We start from the raw sequence: 18,831 nt of genomic DNA on the forward strand, positions 1-18,831 counted from the left end.
GTAACTAAATTTAATTTAATTTTATTAGAATTTATTTATTTTTTTAACTCAATTTAATTAAGTTAGAAATCCTGATGAGTGTAATATGTGCTGTATACGTCCAAAAACTGTCGTTCCTAAAAGACTCAATAAAACACTTGGTCTTCAAAGAAAACCAGTGATGATGGTGAAAGTGTGAGGCTCAGCCTTACCTTCTTGACCACCTCTATCCTGGTCCCATTGGACAGGATCTCTTTTTCCAGAGCTTCCTGACACCGCCTGGCCGCCTCGAGCCCGTCCTGACCGACCACAGAGCACACCTGTGTGGCCAGGCCCACATTCTCCTTCAGCCACGACAGGGTCTGAAGTGGAGGAGGGAGGAGGGAGGAGGAGGGAGAAGGAGGGAGGAGGAGGAGGGAGTAGGAGATGACATAAGAGGAAAAGGATTAGAGGAGGTGACAGATGACAAATGACAGGAGCAGAGAGAGAGAGCCAGAGAAAGCGGAAGAGAGAATGAGAAGAGAGAGAGAGAGAGAGAGAGAGAGAGAGAGAGAGAGAGAGAGAGAGGGAACGAGAGAACGAGAGAAAGTGTGAGAGAGAGAGAGAGAGAGAGAGTAAAAGAGGGAGAAGGGGCCGTTTAGCTACTGAACCCTGCAGGAAACAGTTTGTCAGTGAACAAGAAGCAGACCCTATCTTCCCCCACCCTGTAGTTAGTGCTCTGGCAGATTCTGGGACAAATCCTGGAAATTAGACAGTAAAAAGACTGCAGTCTTCCAGTCACCTCACTAATGGACCTGCACACACACACACACACACACACACACACACACACACACACACACACACACACACACTCAGTCATACACTCGCTTGCAGAGCGCTTGAGTGAGAGACACTCTTATAAAGACCAGACACATGTATAATGAATAATTGCACTTCCAAGGCTATTTCTGAATCTGCGGCAACGGTTATTGAAAATTGTTGCGTAGGGTCTGTGGTCGGGGGCATAATTATGGTGCATGCTACCATGATTGCATGCAGATCTGTCACACAGCATTGGGTATTAGCAGTAGCCCAGTCTAAATTATCGCATTTAGGAGGGCCACAAGACTATTTAAACAGAGAGAGAGAGAAAGAGAGAGAGAGAGGGGGGGGGGGGGAGCCTCCATTTTTAGATTTCAATGTTTCGTCCAGCTGCAATATCACACGCTAGTGTTATTTTGAATGTATTTTTTTATGGTTGCTTTTAGGGACACTAGAGGGAGCGCAGGCAGGCAGGTGTGTGCCGCCTGCCCCCCGTAGAGCAGTCACCTTGTCGGCAGACACGGTGAACTTCTGGAGCTGGACCTGAAGCTGTGGGTGGGCCCGGAGGGGGGGCATGGCCCCCTGCTCCACCACTCGCGGTTTCCTGCGGTGAGGAAAGCACAAAAAAAACCTCACAACACATGTGACTCCAATTATGTGTTGTGTAATGAGAGGCTCTGGGAGGGCGAGAGAGGGGGGAAGGGGGGGCCGGAGAGACATGTCACCTTTCGCCCGCGGAGCGACGTCTGAGCATGACATCATCCTGCCGGGCGGGGGCGTCTCCCGGGGCAGAGGGGGCGTGGCTTGTGGGCCGTGGCTCGCCGCCGGGGCTGCTGGGAGTTCTCTTGCTGCTTCGGCTGTCGCTGGTGGTCTGGAGGGGAATAGGATAACCTTTAATAGTCTTTTACCCCCATTGCCTATTTTAATGGATAGGGATGTATAATTTATACATAGTATAATTTATAAGGAACAGGAACTTTGACAAAAATTATAATGCAGGAACTTAACAATTAAATTAAAACAACAAAACCCTTTGTTTGAAGTATCTGGTTATTTTAACCAGTTTCTTCAGTCAACACAAAGCAACATAATGTATGTATTTAGCACTGCTGATGAGACTTGTTTTGTAATTTGATAATTTACAATTAACCAAGTACACCTTGACTGGACAAATGATCGTGTCACATTATGCAGGACGACCATCAAAATGAGAAGAGTTAGCTTGGCTAGCCTAGCAGTGTTCTGACATGAGCTGTTCAGGGCGGCCGGTGACTGGACATTAACAGCTGCCCAGAGCCGAGTTAAAACCCTTGTAAAACCACACCTCATGCATTCCTGCTCCAATATGAGGACGCTCAGACTTTCAATATATCTTATGCTTCAAAACTAACTTGAGATGTTTCTCCGCTGTTGCAGACTATAATGAGTGAATTGTAATACTTTCTAAGAAACATCTTCAGTAAATATTACTTTTACTGTGCCTGTTTTTGATTAGGATTTTTTTATCTGCACTTTGTTTACGCTCATTTATGAATCCTTTCTTTTGTTTATTACCACGCAAGCAATGCATTTTGGGATTTCATTAAAAAATGAACCTTGATTTTCCTTTGAAATAACGGATAATAAAACAATCCTAATACTGAACACACATACTCTGCATTTCTACGCCAGGCAGAAGAGTTGATGCCAGAGTGCAGGAGAGATGCAATAAAATAGAGGGGTTCAGTAATCTTTATGAACATGGCCGACACTTTACAGAGCCGTCTGAATAACACAGAGACACATTAAGTGTGTATTTCTGTATTAAGATAGCAGGGGTTTATCTGACTGGGCTGATAACCATCACTGACGTCTTCTGGAGGTCTGCTTGACTAGATCTCCCCGATTCCTATCAGAAGCCTGCTAACATTTACATTTACATTTAGGGCATTTGGCAGACATTTTTTATTTATCATTCTACCTTAAGAAAACACGACGAGGGAAACCAAACCGGGCCTCACAACACCGGAAAACGTATTTTTCTGTCTCAGACAAATGTATTCTGTTCTTTCCTCCTGACTCACACCGTGTTTATTTAGATGTGCTCTGTTTCTTTCCATTCCTCATCCCTTTCTAGTGTTCTCCACATCATTCTCTCCTCTCTCTCCGCCTCGCCGTGTCTCTCCGTACCGCGCTATGCGGTGATGTCAGCCGTCAACTATCATGAAGCCCGTCCGTGCCCATCTGGTGCGCAGTCGCCGCATCTGGACGCAATTAGCCACAGCAACAGACGCGCGACGTGTTAACCCCCGGCAGCACGAGGACGGGGCCGTCGTCTGCTGACACCGGCTAAACCGCGGCGCAACGGCTCGCAAGAGCAGACAACATGTTTGTCACGAATGCAGAAGAATGAGCACAGGCTTAAGAAACGGTAACCTAACGACAAAACAATGGACTGATGCAGTCATGTAGACGTGTTCCTCTCTCACACACACGCACGCAAACACGCACATGCACACACGCACACAAACACACACACGCACGCACGCACCCAAACGCATGCACGCAGACAAACACACACACACATACACACACACTAACCCACGCACACACATAATCTTGACTGTAAAGGGCTGCACAAATAGATTGGACACTACACAACTACACAATCGAGACTGGCAGCATTTACTGTAGGAGTAATTGTGTGTGTGTGCGCACACACGTGCCCATGCATACGCTTTCCCTAAAAATGGATGCAATCCATATGCAAATGTGGCCACCTTAAGTCCAAAGGCATTGATGTTCGCTATAAGAGCTTACAGACCTTCAGTACAGCTGGGCCAGGCTGCTCCATGCTGCTCCAGACCGCTAGCCTGCGGGCTAGGGAGAAAGTGTTGCTGAACGGTGAGCCAAATTGCTTTTACTACTCCGACGAGAGGCTGCCTTTGGCACCGTAGGGTTGCCTTTGGTATCCACTGTTGTGTCTTTCTAAATCCTCCATAAAACAATAATGAGTGGAGGTATGGTGGAAGGGGGGCTGGGGAGGGATGCTCTTGCAAGATAGTGTTGTTGTGTTGAGGACTCGGGGGGTTGTCATGCCAACAGGCTACAACAGGGTGAGGAGAAACACCTTGGGTCATATCAGGACAGATCCCAGCCAGGATCTGATGTGGCTTCTGTCACAGAGCGGGAAATACAGCAGGACTCGTAAAACATTGAGGTGGGCATGAAGTGCAAGCCAGGAAAGGAAGAAGATGATGGAAAGAATGATGCCCCCCCCCCCCCCCCCCCCTCTCTCTCTCTCTCTCTCTCTCTCTCTCTCTCTCTCTCTCTCAGAGACCAGACTAAGCAGCAGGGTCTTTAGAAGGGGGGGTTCATGGAGAGAGTAGAGGAGTGGTGCATTATGGGATTCCACTGGGCTGAACACAACCACCGTACATCTACCTCAGGATTGTAAAGAGGGCAAACTGCAAACATAAAAGCCTAAATATAAACCTAATGTCTGGTTTTAAATGAGCCACAAGAATGATTTACTGAATAAGTACCGAAGCCAGGCAAACAGTGTTTCCTTATATGTTTATGGTTAACCATGCGGAGGATAAATCCTGGTTAAACCCTACTCTGAGGAACAGGGCTCGGAGCTGAGGAACAGGCGAACTGTGAGGGGGTCAGGCTCACAGGGTGGGTAGGGTGTAGTGGTTAAGAGCCAAGATGTTATTCCTGCCATAAATCCAGAGGATATGAAAACAATTAAGACACTAGGCCTGGTTTTAGGGCCTGTTTGCACTGGCTCGCAATTCATCTCTGGTTCGACAATCATAGCATAACATTTGTCATGGAAACGTATGTAATACCCCGACGCCAAGGTAAACTACACCTCGGGAAAGACTTCCTCTGTTATGGATCATGTTATAATTAACGTAACAAGTGCTGAAGGAAATTCTATTCAATAGATAGAGAGGAGCAGTAACACTGTGCCAAGGCTAACAATGTAAGAAAGCACTGCGTGTTATTTACTGCTCTCAGCGGTCTAAAACAACAACACTATTTATAATACGTGTGTTCGTAACAACTAATAACCCAGAGGATAAAACGCACCATTTGACAAGAGAAGAGCTGCAAGCTGTGAGCCACTGAAGTCATCTTATTTTAGAGCTGCTTGCAAAGTGCTCTTACCGCGCAGCTTTTGAGACGGATCCGCTCCTCCTTCCCCTCCTTTCCCATGATCCTTTTGGGCTCGGTTCCCATTACGCGATGCGGTTCTCGTCCCGGTGTCACGGGGTCATCTTCTTCCCTGGTGAAAGCAGAAGCAGATGGGGGCGGGGCCGACCTGTCACTCCTGCACCGCAAGAGAGAGGGAGAGAGAGAGGGAGGGAGAGGGAGAGAGAGATAGAGGGAGAAAGGGAGGGAGAGAAAGAGAGAGAGGGAGAGAGGGAGAGAGGGAAAGAGCGGGAGAGAGAGTGGAGAGAGGGAGATATGGAGAGAGAGAGAGGAACAGAGGGAGAGAGGGGTAGAAACGGAGAGAGGGAGAGAGAGAGTAAGAGATGGAGAGAGGGAGATATGGAGAGAGAGAGAGGAACAGAGGGAGAGAAGGGCAGAAAGGGAGAGAGGGAGAGAGAGAGTAAGAGATGGAGAGAGGGAGACAGCCAAAGAGGGAGCATGACATTAGCAATGTCACAAGGGCTTTGACTCCCACAACCCACTGTGCCCGCCATCACAACCGCAACCTTGAAATCTCCATGATGGATTTAAATGATGAACTGTGACAGTGTTTGTGTACAAGAGGTTTAAATAGCCATGAGACAGTCTAGATAAGAGAGGGAGAGAAAGAGAGCGATGGAGAAAGAGTGAGAGGGTCAGAGAGAGAGAGGGCGAGAGAGAGATGGTGAAGATTGAGAGGGGTTTAGAGAGAGAGAGAGTCTGAAAGAGAGAGAGAGAGATGGAGAAAGAGTGAGATTGGGTTAAAGAGAGAGTCAGAAAGAGCCATAGAGAAGAAGAGAGGGGGTTAGAGAGAGAGAGAGACAGAGTCAGAAAGAGAGAGAAAAATAGGAAGAGAGGGGGTTAAAGCGAGAGAGTCAGAAAGAGAGAGAGAGTCAGAAAGAGAGAGATGGATAAAGAGAGGGGGTGAGAGAGAGAGAATCAGAAAGAGAGAGAGAGAAAAATAGGAAGAGAGGGGGTTAAAGCGAGAGAGTCAGAAAGAGAGAGATGGATAAAGAGAGGGGGTAAGAGAGAGAGAGAGAGAAAGTGAGAGAGAGGAAGAGAAGGGGCTAGGGAGAGAGAGAGTCAGAAAGAGAGAGATGGAGAGAGAGAGAGAGAGAGAGAGAGAGAGAGATGGAGAGAGAGAGGAAGAGAGGGGGTAAGAGAGAGAGTCAGAAATAGACAGAGTGTCAGAGAGAGAGAGAACAAGAAGAAGAGAGACCATGACGCAACACTTGGATCTAAAGATAGCCCACCGTGAGAGGTTCTCGCAAACGAGCAGAAATGTTTGGAGAGATGCAGAAGACGGATGTCGGCACCGGGCACTCGAGCTTTGACCGGCTCTATTTATTATTAGAGCAACGGAAAGATTGATCTTTTTGCTCTGAATAATGAAACACAATGTTAACAGTCTCGGAAAGATATACTACACCATTGAGTGTAAACATTTCGCCATTAATCAGCGAGTAAATTTAAACAAGGACTATTATATAAACACTCCTAAACACCCCCCGCGCTGAGCTATCAGTACCTTACATAGATGAGGAAGATTGAATGTGAACGTGTGATTCTACATTAAACAATATTATATCACAAATAACTAACCACGAAAGGCAACACATTTGAACACAAACAAACAAACGCACGCACGCACACGCACACACACACACACACACACACACAGACACACACACACACACACACGTGTTAATGTGTATAACCTCATCCTGTTGACCTCAGCTCTGTAAATTGCCAGTTTAAAAGTAAACATACAAGCTCACTGTGTATTGTTTTATCCTGACGAATGCCATGAATTAATCTCTAAGGGTTAACTGTTTTGACATCTTCTTGTTTGAGGTCCCGGTAAGAGTTCAGCTAAGAAGAGCCTCTGTTTGTGAGTCACACTTTGTGAACACTGTTAAGTGTGGCGCTAGCTGTCACGGATGTAGCTAACACAAAACCCACACACAGAGATCTTGAGGCCTTCATGAGACCTCCAGGGCGATATTTGGCCTTGTGAGTCAGGCCCGGCCCAGTGCTCGGCCACTCTGCTGATTCATACCCAAACTAAACACCACGCACCGAGAGGAACAACAGATTCTAAACAAGGCTAATTGGGATTTGGGAACGGTCCGAACTCGGCGCTGGCAATGCACGCAGAGGTAATGGGGCAGTAACAGCATAATAAAGTGTCCGAAACAGAACCTCTCTACATGAAGGGAAACTACAGGGTTTCCCATGGGTCTTTTGCAATGGGTGGTGTGGGGTGAGCCTTACCTCAGGGCCATCTACAGGGTGGCCCAGGAGTCATTCACCTCACTCTCCTAAACACCCCCTGAACTGAGCTATCAGTGCCTTAAAACACGATGAAGATCTAATCTCAACGTGTGATTAGACCTTTTATGTAAAAGAATCAACAATACTATATCAATAATAACTATAATAATAGCAATAATAATAATAACTGCCAGTGACTAAGGATGGAAATATATTTTTATATATTGATGAACATCAACAACATATCAATTTCTTCATCAGTATGTCCCTTTGTGAAATAAATGAACTTCAAACTTCAAACTCTTCAAAAGGAAAAACTTCTAAGGAAAAAAACATTGACACACAAATGCCCACAAACCCACTCTACAAGTGACACTACAGGGCTTCCCATGGGTTCTGTTGCAATGGGCGCCGAGGGTGTGAGTGTGGCAGAACCACCATGCCTTCCCCCCAGGGGGGCCTGACCCAAAGCCTCACCTCAGGGCCCTCTGAAGGGCTGCCCAGGATTCCTTCACCTCACTCTGCTTCTGGGAGACCCCGGGCGCCAGGGCGGGGTGGAGGTTGGACAGCTGGGAGACGTTCACGTTCAGCATCTAACCAGGGATACACATGTGTGTCTTCAAGGTCAGAGGCGGAGCACCGCAGCATCACCAGGGGACACCGTGATTACGTAAAACACAGAGCCGGAGCTCACCGAGACGGGTGGAGCGGATTTACATTTACATCTAGGGCATTCAGCAGACGCTTTTATCCAAAGCGGCCTACAATACAGTACATTTGTCAGAAGAAAGAGAAAAAACAATATTTCGTCGATACAACAACAATATATATATGTCGGTAGAGTAAGGATGTTCATAGAACCAAGTCCCGAGCACTAACAACCGCTAGGTTAACCCATTCCCTGTATTCAACAAAGATAGGATAAGGCGCTACACAATGCTTAATACTACTTTTAAGTGCCAGGATGTACAACACACAACAAGTGCATACATTGAGTCCCAGGACGTACTACATACAATAAGTGCCTAAGAGGGGTGTTGAGGGATGGGGTTAAGTGGGGAGGCTATAGAGTCTGGGTGAACTCTGAAGTGCGGATGAGGTCGTGACCCACCATGATCTGACTGGCGATGTCCCGGATCTCCCTGTCGCCGTGCGACTCGGTGTCCCCGCGGCCACGTGGACTTCTCCTCTGAAGACCAAAGCAATGAAAGAGTCAACATTCTCCTCCCAGCAGTTCATAAATGGTAAACGGACTGCTTTTATACAGCGCTTTCTCAACCAGTGGTGGCCACTCAAAGTGCTTCACAATGTTGCCTCACATTCACGCAAAAGTTCACACACTGACGGCGGTGCCAAACCACGCAAGGCAACAACCCGCTCATCGGGAAGAGTGAGGGTGAGGCGTCTTGCTCAGGGACACCTCGACACTCAGCTAGGAGGAGCCGGGGATCGAACTAGCAACCTTCTGGTTACCAGCCAGGCCGCTCTGCCTCATGAGCCACATGCCGCACCACCTCCATGATGATTATTCCACTCTGTTGACGGCGGAGGGTGACCTTACCACGTTGTGGATGGCCGACAGGATGCTGTCTGCCTGGTGGTAGAGCGAGGACGCCTCCAGAGCGAGCTGGAGGTCTTCATGGTAGGTCTTCAGATAGGCCTGCACCTTCAGCCACCTGCACACATGTTACCGTGACAACAAGGGGACGCTTCCATTCATATGAAAACGAAGAAGGAGGGTAAATGAAATGAAAGGAAATGTAGCTGATTGCATTTCAAAAAACAACCTGATACAAGCAGAATAGATGAAGGGAGCTGTTGGGAGAAGAGAATGATTCTCGCGGTGAACACGTCTTTGCACGATACTACTACTAACACCACCACTACTACCCTATACCACTACTACCACTACTACCACCGTACATTTTGTTGATGTTCTTCCTGGTGCTGGAGACGTGTCGGCCGTCCGACTTCCCCTGCTTCTCCAGCCTGGAGGCCAGCTGGTTGATCTCCTGGTGGAGGGTACTCTGGAGCAGCTCCTCCTGTCAGACAACACAGGGGAACACCGGGAACATCACACCATGACTCCGGTCACATGAAGGAACGCTGCATCCTGGGAGGAGGATAGGGATGAACGACTTGGGGAATCGAATTGGGATTATTTCGACCAATATTGCGATTGCGATATAGAATGCGATTTTTCGTTTTAAAGTTCCTTATGTTCTGTATTATTCACTAAACAAGCAATAATTCATTCTATAGTATGACCAACACAACATGGGAAGCAGTCAACATATAAACTGCTGTTTCCTTTTGGCCAGGCCTATGTGTTGAGATGAATTGATGCAGGAATTGATATTATTATTGATATTATCTTTATTTAACTATTGAATTGTATAAGGAAAATTAATTACAAATCTCCATGAACAGTAAAAAATCCCCCCCAATTTTTTTAAAAATTTTTTGTTTAGTTTTTAACGCAGCCTTTATGATTAACAAATCGCGTTCTATAACATTGCGATGCCAGTTTGAATCTGATTAATCGTTCAGCCCTAGAGGTGAAGGAGAACACCAGGGCCTCCAAGACACCAGAGTAACAGAAGAAATGCCGCGGAATTGGGAGGAGAGGCGGGGGCTGAGTCCAGTGTTTACCCGAGGACGATTGGAAAATCCAAACAAATCAAAGATAATTCATTATTTCCAATGACAATCTGTCTCGGGCTCACCTGTTTCAGATCTAGAATCCTCCTCGTGAGCTGCATTTTGTCCACGTTTTCCGCCAGGATGTTAGACAGGCTCTGCTCTGCTTCCTGCTGCCACAGAAATGCACGCACACACGCACGCACACGCACACACACAAACGCATAAACATGTTTGTGCAGAATAATGGGAGATGAGAGAAAGGACTTTTTAGAAAATTGCTAAATAAAGCCTTTATGAACCTTGATTGAGAATATGATCTTTCCTTGATGGGGTGTTGGTTGAATCGCTTTGGGGGGGGGGGGGGGGGGGTCTGATTGAATAGCTTGGTGGAAAGATCTTACACAACTTGCATTACTTCTCTACTGGCCCAGGGATTAACTGTCAGCAACTCTGAGCCAGCTGCATATGAGGCAGTGTAACTCCCTCACACTTATTATCAATGTAGATAGTCAGACAGGTGTAGAGATATAAACACAAGCCCATCCAGCGTATGATGGGGTGTGTGTTTTAAAGCTGAGGCATATGTTCTTTTCCAGAGTTCTGAGGAACGGCACTGAAGTTCAACGGTGAAGGTAAGAGCGATAAAGCGCGGAAGAAAATTAAGAACGAGACACGTATCCCGTGATTCACCTTGTCTCTGATCCAGGCCTCGAGTCGCTCGACTTTCCTGTTGAACTCCTGCAAGCTCCTCACGCCAACACCACCCGGCGCCCTCGCCTGATTGGCCACCGTCTGTCTCAGCGTCTGCCAGTGCTCTCTGAGCTGGCTCAGCTGTCTCCTCACCAGCTCCGCCGAGGGGTTCAGCTTGCAGATCAACTGCTCGCCCGTCTGCACAACACAGTACGTCAGAGGAGGGTTACGGCAGCAGGTGGAAGTAGCAGACGTCGACGTTGGACTGCCGCTCATCGGATCGTCAGGGTCAGAAAAGGTACAGAAAACGATTTTGTGCGTTTTCCATAAAGGAGTCTGCATGTCAGAGAGGGTTCATTATCCGAGATGTTCTAATGTACACAGAGCCGACAGTTCCACGTAGGAGAGGATGAGAGAGGGCGACGGACTTTGTGTTGGACTGGTGTGTGGGTGGAAAACAGCCTTGAGCCATTGAGTGTAGTCGCGTGCAATGTGATCCAAAGGATAGTTCCAGGCGCTTTGTTTTAGAAGCGAGATCACGACTACTGAGGGTTACTGTTGTCTGTTGTTGTGCTGCTTCCATGGTTACCTGGTTGAGGGGAGTCAGCGTGTTCTCGAAGTCCTTGAGGTCTCTGTGTAGCGTGTTGGAGGCCTCCTCGCTGCCCTCCAGGGGGCAGCACTGGCCAGCGGGGCCTCCATGTAGCTCCTGCAGCTTCCTCTTGATCCATGCCTCGGCCTGTCGCATGCAAACAACAGCATCATCGTCATCGACCTTATCGACATCAACATCAATATCATCAGCACCATCATAACAACCATCATCGAGATCATCCTCATCAACTACAACAATGACAAAGACAACATCAATCAAAGACTGACTAAAGGCAGAATTACCATGGGAGACATTTTGTAACCAGTGTGATGTAACTTGGTTGTTTGTGTACTTAGGACGAAAACAATTCCAGTAATCAGATTGCTGGAATAGCAGAGAAACATATGTTAGAACTAAGAAGCTGCAGAATTACAAATGTAACAGTTTGTTGAATGGTGAATCTGGGATCCAGCGATCCAACTACGTTACAGCAGAGCTTCTGGCGGGAGACGGTACAGAGCTGGGCAGGAAACCAAAAACTGAAAGGGGCGGAGCTACGCTGCATTTCATGTTTCGCTATGGAGATTTCTGCCGAACAGAAACTTAACTGCATGAGTGGATGGAGAATTCAGAAGTGCATTTTAGAGTGTTTAGAGTTTATCTACAGTGGCCAGTCTGCAGTCTGGTGTTGATTTGAAACCTTTACCGGTGCACACTTTTTTAGTTTACTAATGCCAATTCCATGCTTACAGATTACCGCCTCAAGCCACAAGATTGGTCCAAACAAACCTGACGCGAAATAAAGTGAAACTCCACGTTCACACAGATTAAAGCTTGTCTGACATCAGTCTTTGGAGTATTAGTCCAAAAATATGATTATTCGATTATTAATCTAAATTCTGATTTGTGAGACCAGGTTGTGGTTAACAGTCACCAGGTTTGAAGATTAAGTATCAGACTTCAAATGTACATATTTTAAAACATTTTGTATAAATCTATAGAACAACCTTCATTGAAACACCGGTACATTCTGTTTGCGTGACAGTAGGGTTACTTTGGCATCGCTTTTAAAAGCAAATTATAAAGAAAAACCTAAATATTAGTGTTCTGTCGAGTACTACCAACACTCTGACAGTAGGTAAACTCACAACATCACACCTGCCGTCAAGCGATCATTACATGGCAATGAATTTCTCCTCTTACTCCAAACTACATACGCTTCAGAAACTCCTGGTTCCTCATCAAGAACCGCGCTTTGTTCTCACACGCCATGTTCTGCAGGAGAAGGAGCAGGCGTTTCGCTTGGCGTGTACACACATAGTCCGTTGCATAAGCCCTTGTCATTTTGAGTTGCCTGTTCTGGCAATATTTGTACAGAGAAAGTCGAACTCCCAGCCAGGTGGCGAGGCTCAGAAAACAGTTGGAAAAAGACAGGAAGTTTCTTCCTACCAGCCTCGGGTACGAGGCAAACCCATCCGAGTTGAAATCACTAAATGGATTAATAAATAATTTAAATGTTACAATCGTGGCAACATTTCCGATATAATTCTAGGAAACTATAACGCAAAACATATTTATTCAGGCATCTTCTTGTCGAACAGTAACTGACGTTAAAGCCACTTTTAAACCGCGTCTCCCGCCCCTTCCCCCCTGCACAACACATGATTCAGTTTGAGAGAGACACTTTGATTCAGGCTCCTCGCTGTAATCATGCCAACCGCTCATCACTTTGTGGCCACGCACTTTGTGAGAATAAAAAAAAGCGATAAATGAAATGTGATGTCATTTATTTTCCTAAGAATCGGCGAGTCAATAGACGCTGGTGGAGGGCCTGGGGTGCTGGGCTGTGGAGGTATTTCTCTATAGAAGGAGGCAACCAGGGCTTGACTAAACAGGCCTGCCTCTATCTCCACACATCAGCTCCCATGGCATACATGACCTCATGCAGGAAGTCGATGATAATTTTGTTTCTTCCTGTTCGCCCGGCAACAATAGTGCGTTTATGATAGATGTCCGGGAAGTGCTTGGCACAGCAATAAAGAATAGGAAGTCGCCACACTCATGTTGTTGTTTGTTATTGTTTCCACGTTTCGGTTGGAAAAATCGACGACCCTATATCAAAAGATATAAATCATATTTTTTAAATCTCGCCCGAACCTCACCAGAAATCAAATCAACTCTAATGAGAACTCATTGGTTTTTAAGAGCCAAAATACCAGCAATTCCATCTTAAAGGTCTTAAAGGATTTATCAAAGAATCATGAAACAATATTCCATAGCGGTGACATGGCTCTGAGATCGTCTCCAGTTTCTACTTATCAATGAAGCAGTCAACTCCGTGATTTATGCAGACCAGACGTACAGCACAACGTGACCCAGACAGACATACAGACAGACGGATCGAGTTCCTGTATGGGTTGACCTCCTTTTGTTCTCGTCCATTGGAAAGGTTACAAAACAAGTCTTGTTTTTGAACACACTCACTTGTACAGCAGTAAGTAACCAGGCCCTAGGAAAGCATCTCATCGTCAGCACTAACAGCCGACTACATCACGATAAAACCAATTGGCCCTTGGGGGCCGAGACTCTCTTCATTTGGAGTACATTAGGAACACACACCATGTTATCAGGGCCCCAATCCTCCTCAGAACTCACACTGAAGCACATGTGGTGAATGGAGGCTTCTTGGCTTGTCGGCACTGTTCACATGTGTTGTCTTTCACATCAAACGCTTTGCCTCTAATGTTTGGTTCAACTGCACCGAACACCAGAGACAGAGACAGAGAGAGAGAGAGAGAGAGAGAGAGAGAGAGAGAGGACTGGTCTAGTCACAATGTGAAAGACGATCACCGGACGAACCCCGTTGTCCCACCGCCGAGCTTCACTGAAATATGTCCTCGCTGGCTGGGGTGGACCCACGATGAGATAACACAGCCAGTTGTGCTGCTTGGGTTGGTCTCTCTGGGCCATAGGCGTGAAGAGATGGAGCCAAACCATGATCTCATCTCCAAATAATTGCTTCACTTGTGGCAGTTTTTTTTCTCCCTCCTTCTCCCCCTAACTCTCTCGCTTCCTCCCTCCCTCTCTCTTGCTTTCACTCCCTCCCTCCCTTCCCCTTTCTCCCTCCCTCCCCTCCTCCCTCTTTCTCTGTCTCCCAGTCCCTCCCTCCTTCTCTCTCTCCCTTCCCCTGCCTCTCTCTCGCTTCCTCTCTCCCTCCTTCCCTCCCCTCCTCCCCCTCAGTCCTTCCCTCCCCTCCTTTCTCTTTCTCTTTCTCTCCCAGCCCTCCTTCCTTCTCTCTCTCCCTCCCCCTGTCCCTCTCTCTCTGCCCCTCTCTCCTTCTCTCTCTACTTTCCCCTCTCTCTCTCTCTCTCGCTCGGTCCCTCCCCCTCTCCCTTCCCCTCTGACCTAACAGGGCTCATACAGTTCCCGCTGGGACACAAAATAAGAAGCAGTACATATTTCTTCTCCCCTCCCCAGCCCTGCTGCCCCTCCGGGGTCCTGGGACAGGCTGTATCCATTCTGATTACATCCCAGCAGCTCAACATGTTTGTTAGTGTTCTCCCCCCTCTTGGCTGAAGCAAAGCAGGATGGGAGATCGCTGGACACTGTTGATGGTTTCAATACAAATTTGCTTTTATGCAAAAACTCCCTATCTGATAAGAAAGGAAGTGATTCCGACGAGTCCGTCAACTGCTTAACGATATGCACATATGTGTGGATGAGGTCAGCCGAAAGAAATTTGACCGCAAACCTGTAGAAAAACCGAGCGCTAGCTCTCGCTTGCTGACCAACTGACGCTAAACTCCTAGCTCCCCGCACTAGCTCAGGAGCAGTTGACTTTTGGGTTTACCTGGAGGATCTCCTGGTTGAAGAGAGCGTTCCGCTGGGTAAAGCAGTCACTGTGGGATACGACGGGCAAGGGCCCGTTGCTGTGTAGGCTCGGAGGCTGCCGCTGCTGGCTCTCTCCCCTCTTGAACTCGCTCCTGGGCGACCGGGGCCGGGGAACTGAGGTCACCTGTGGCAGCCCAAAGGCAAAGGCTACTGAGAGTTTGATCTGGGTCATTAAATCGAATGCAACTCAGTCAAGAGAAGAAAAGGCAGCTGTGTACCAAAGGATTCTCTTTCAATAGCTCCCCTAATTACCGGTAATTCAACACACAGTTCGTGAGGCAATACGGGGCATAGCCATACAGTAATCAGCTTACAGGGCAGGTTATAGTAAATCACCCGTTGAAAACGTTAAATGCACCCTCTATGCCATCAAAGAGACATTATAAACATACGTGACATGTGCCCCCAGGCTGTTCTAAACAAAACCGTAGTTAGTAGGGACACATCTGTCACGGACTGGAACTGTCGAGTTGCCCTTGCAGTCAGGAAACATCTGGGCAAATGACAGGAAACTGTACCGGACGGACCCTAAGTGATGTGTTTATTGGCTAAACGTATTGGTAAACACGGTGTCTTCTGGGAAATGCTCGGCTACAGTTAAAACGTTGCTGTTTGTGTGGTCTTTGAGACGTTGAGAGAAACAACACTCACTTTTAAGGGATTATTTGGAGATATAATGTAGAGCTTCACCGTGTGTCTTGTACTTCTTTAAGAAGGGAATTGGTGGTTTTATGGCCTGTCTTTCTAAGAAGCGTAATCTCATCAAGCCTTTCTATTGTTAACGTGTTCCCCTGACCTCATGTTTTCCAGTGAACTGGAGTGAACCCTGTCTCAGCCCAGAGTCTTGTTTTATAATATCGAGAGACAGAAATACAATCCTGTTCACTCGAGTCAGAGTAAAGTCTACTCACAGGCTTGAGTAATAGCCTTTAAAAGAATGAAAAACACTTTTGGTCTTTAATTTGAAATGTCAGTTTTTACATAGACATTTCTGCCAAAAAAAAAGTGTAAGCAATAAAATAATTAAGAGCATTCTATTTAAGATGATAATTTATTAGCCTAATGGGTCTCAATGAAAACAGGCTACAACATCACAGAAGCCTTAATATAATCTATATCATATACAAGCCCCCTAGGAAGAAAGAGTTGGGCCTACCTGCAGAGCAGCACTGTCACTCTTCACTTGTAATGTGGTCTGTTCTTTAACGGTCTGGGCTTCAGCGACTCGGTCCTTTCTAAGTAAGACCTGCAACACACAAGACTTAGAAATGATTTACCAAGAATCTGCGATGTATAGATAAAAATGAGAACGGACCCATGCTGCGTTCCGTTGATTCTACCGAATGTAAACAAATACAATCAGCTGTTTTGCTTATGGAATAGATTATAATATGTTTAAAACGGCAGACAAAGTGCACGGTCACGGAAGAGCTATCCTCTCTGCTTTTCGTTCCTTAACGCCTGTGATTACCTTGTGTTCAGGAGCCAGAATAAGGTCTTAACTTCATGTATTTAAGGAGCGCCTCTGTCCACAGTGCTCCTGTAACGCGTCGCTCTCAACGCGTGTTTAAGCAACGACGCGAGACACCCAATAAATGCCTTCGATAAAAGCCTGGAATATTACTTTCGCGAAATAACATTCGGAAATCATTGAACAGATTTATTTGAACGGATAAAGGAAAACTCCTTACAATGTAATACTACAATGAAGTTCGATCTGTGATGCTCTATTTAACCACATGTCAGTGGGTATTTCAGCCTTCTTCTAGATATGCAAGATATGTAAAAGTAAGTGAAAGAATGTTGCAATAAACTTTAATACAAACTGTAACTACTTAGCACACGTGTAACGGATTCTACACAGAGACGTCTAATCTACTCAGTATGGAAAACAGCGCCCAAATCCATGACAACATAGCCTATGCTTCACTTTTCATAACATCACAATTATACATATTATGTGACATAACGCTTTGTTGTGAATATTTGCCAAATCGATTTTTTTTCATTCAACCTCTAAGAACCACGTTTAATGTCAAAATCAAAGGGTTATAAAAAATCAAAAGGCTTTAAAGAATCACATAGATAAATAATGCCAGGTTACCTTAAAGTGAGAACCGGGCTTATTCTCACAGCTCACCCCCACAATAGCAGGTAGTGGAGCCTCTGCTCCGGCCGTGGCTGTGATCTTGTTGTTATTGTTGTTGTTGTTGGTGTTCTGGCCGGGCGAGGGTTTACCCGACCCCTGAGCGAGGAGCCTACTGGCTGCCTGTGACTCCAGGCTGCTCTCCCTGCTGCCCGAGATGGTGATCTTCTTGATGGACCGCGACACGGCCGTGGTCGAGGTGGTGGACGTAGCGCTCCCAGTAGCAGCAGTAGTAGTAGTAGTAGTAGTAGTAGCACCCAGAACGTTCTGGTTCAACTGGTCCTCCTCTGCCATGTCCACCACAGCCGGCTGGACTGCCACCGCCAGCACCACCGCTTGTTTCAGGCTCCCGGTCTGCCTCACAGTGGGGGGCAGGACCGAGACAGTGAGGGGTCCGTGGCCGGCCTGGGACGCCTGGGACCCCTGAGAGAGGCTGAGGTAGAGGGGGGCGTTGTCGTTGAGGTTGCAGGAGGCCGGCGTGCGGTTGTCCAGGCTCTTGTTGGTGCTTTGGTGGTGTTGGTGACGGAGGCGGTGTTGAGGGTGGTGGTGTAGGGGACGGAGGTGGAAGCTCTGTGGCGTGAAGTCGGGGCTCTTGGGCACCGCCGGGGCGGACAGCTTGGTGCCGATGGTGAAGGGCTGGACCTTCCTCGCGATGCTCTCCGACATGGTCGTCGGGCCGGTGTGAGGATAATTTAAGAAAAACGTCAGGAAAAAGAGAAAAAAAACGAAAAGACTCACACACACACGCGCGCGGCAAAAAAAACGTAGATTGTAAAGTCCCCAAAACGAGAGGTGTGAAAAAAAGTCTTGTCACATCTGTTCCGCGGCTCTCTCCTCCCTCCTCGTTCTCTCTCTCGCTTTTCTCTGCCACACACTCCCCTCTCTCTCTCTCTCTCTCTCTCTCTCTCTCTCTCTTACTATGCAGCAGACAAAGTAGAGAGAGAGAGAGAGGAAAACAGAGACGCTGTTGAGGAGGAGGAGGAGGAGGAGGAGGAGGAGGAGAAGACAGGAGGTACCGGGCGGCTGGCGGGATGGAGTGTGTCCTCAGGTCTCCACCTTCTTGTGCATGTTGAGAATGCACAGCACGCAGCCGAGGATGGCCTCCTTGGACTCCTGGGATCGAAGCCGGTCCCAGACGTGTTGCAGGGCCGCGGCGATGTGGGAGGCGCCAGTGGTCAGGGTCCGGCGGAGGTACTGGACCAGGGAGCCCGCGAGCTTGCTACTGAGAAGCCGCACGACCAGGGACCTGAGCAGGATGAACACTGGCATGCTGCCTGGGAGAGGGGAGGGAGGGAGGGAGGGAAGGAGGGAGGGAGGGGGAGGGAGGGAGGGAGGGGAAAAAAGGAAAAACATAAGCAGAAAGGAGGGGAGGAAAGGGGGAGGTTTTGTTCAAGAATGGTAATGAAGTCACCACCTCGCTCTCTCGCTCTCTCTCTCTCTCTCTCTCTCTCTCTCTCTTTCTCCCTCCCTCTCTGTCATTCTTTGATGATCCTTCATTCTTTCACTCTTTTTTTTTTCGCTCACCGCCTCACACACCATTCCTTCTCCTCTTTTATTCTCTCTCTCTGCCTCACAAATTCTCCCTCTACCTCTCTCTCTCTCTCTCTCTCTCTCCCTCTCTCCCTCTCTCTCT

The 18,831-nt window shown here is 47.4% G+C and overlaps 1 protein-coding gene across 1 annotated transcript in view; it reads right to left on the reverse strand.

The window, feature by feature from the left end:
* mymx (myomixer) overlaps window positions 1-17,864 on the reverse strand; it is a gene marked incomplete at its 5' end in the record, with an annotated part of 38,057 nt that extends 20,193 nt beyond the window's left edge. Inside the window, 14 exons of the mRNA XM_079729047.1 lie at window positions 192-341; window positions 1,291-1,387; window positions 1,509-1,654; window positions 4,939-5,101; window positions 7,714-7,829; window positions 8,348-8,425; window positions 8,798-8,912; window positions 9,160-9,278; window positions 9,963-10,046; window positions 10,570-10,767; window positions 11,159-11,305; window positions 15,012-15,176; window positions 16,209-16,298; window positions 17,157-17,864. Coding sequence (XP_079585173.1) covers window positions 192-341; window positions 1,291-1,387; window positions 1,509-1,654; window positions 4,939-5,101; window positions 7,714-7,829; window positions 8,348-8,425; window positions 8,798-8,912; window positions 9,160-9,278; window positions 9,963-10,046; window positions 10,570-10,767; window positions 11,159-11,305; window positions 15,012-15,176; window positions 16,209-16,298; window positions 17,157-17,864 — 2,376 coding nt within the window. The remainder of the gene's footprint in view (window positions 1-191; window positions 342-1,290; window positions 1,388-1,508; window positions 1,655-4,938; window positions 5,102-7,713; window positions 7,830-8,347; window positions 8,426-8,797; window positions 8,913-9,159; window positions 9,279-9,962; window positions 10,047-10,569; window positions 10,768-11,158; window positions 11,306-15,011; window positions 15,177-16,208; window positions 16,299-17,156) is intronic.
* Between the last annotated feature and the right edge of the window lie 967 nt (window positions 17,865-18,831).

This window comes from Pollachius pollachius (genome assembly GCF_949987615.1).
Source record: "Pollachius pollachius genome assembly, chromosome: 2".
Classification (NCBI taxonomy): Eukaryota; Metazoa; Chordata; class Actinopteri; order Gadiformes; family Gadidae; genus Pollachius; species Pollachius pollachius.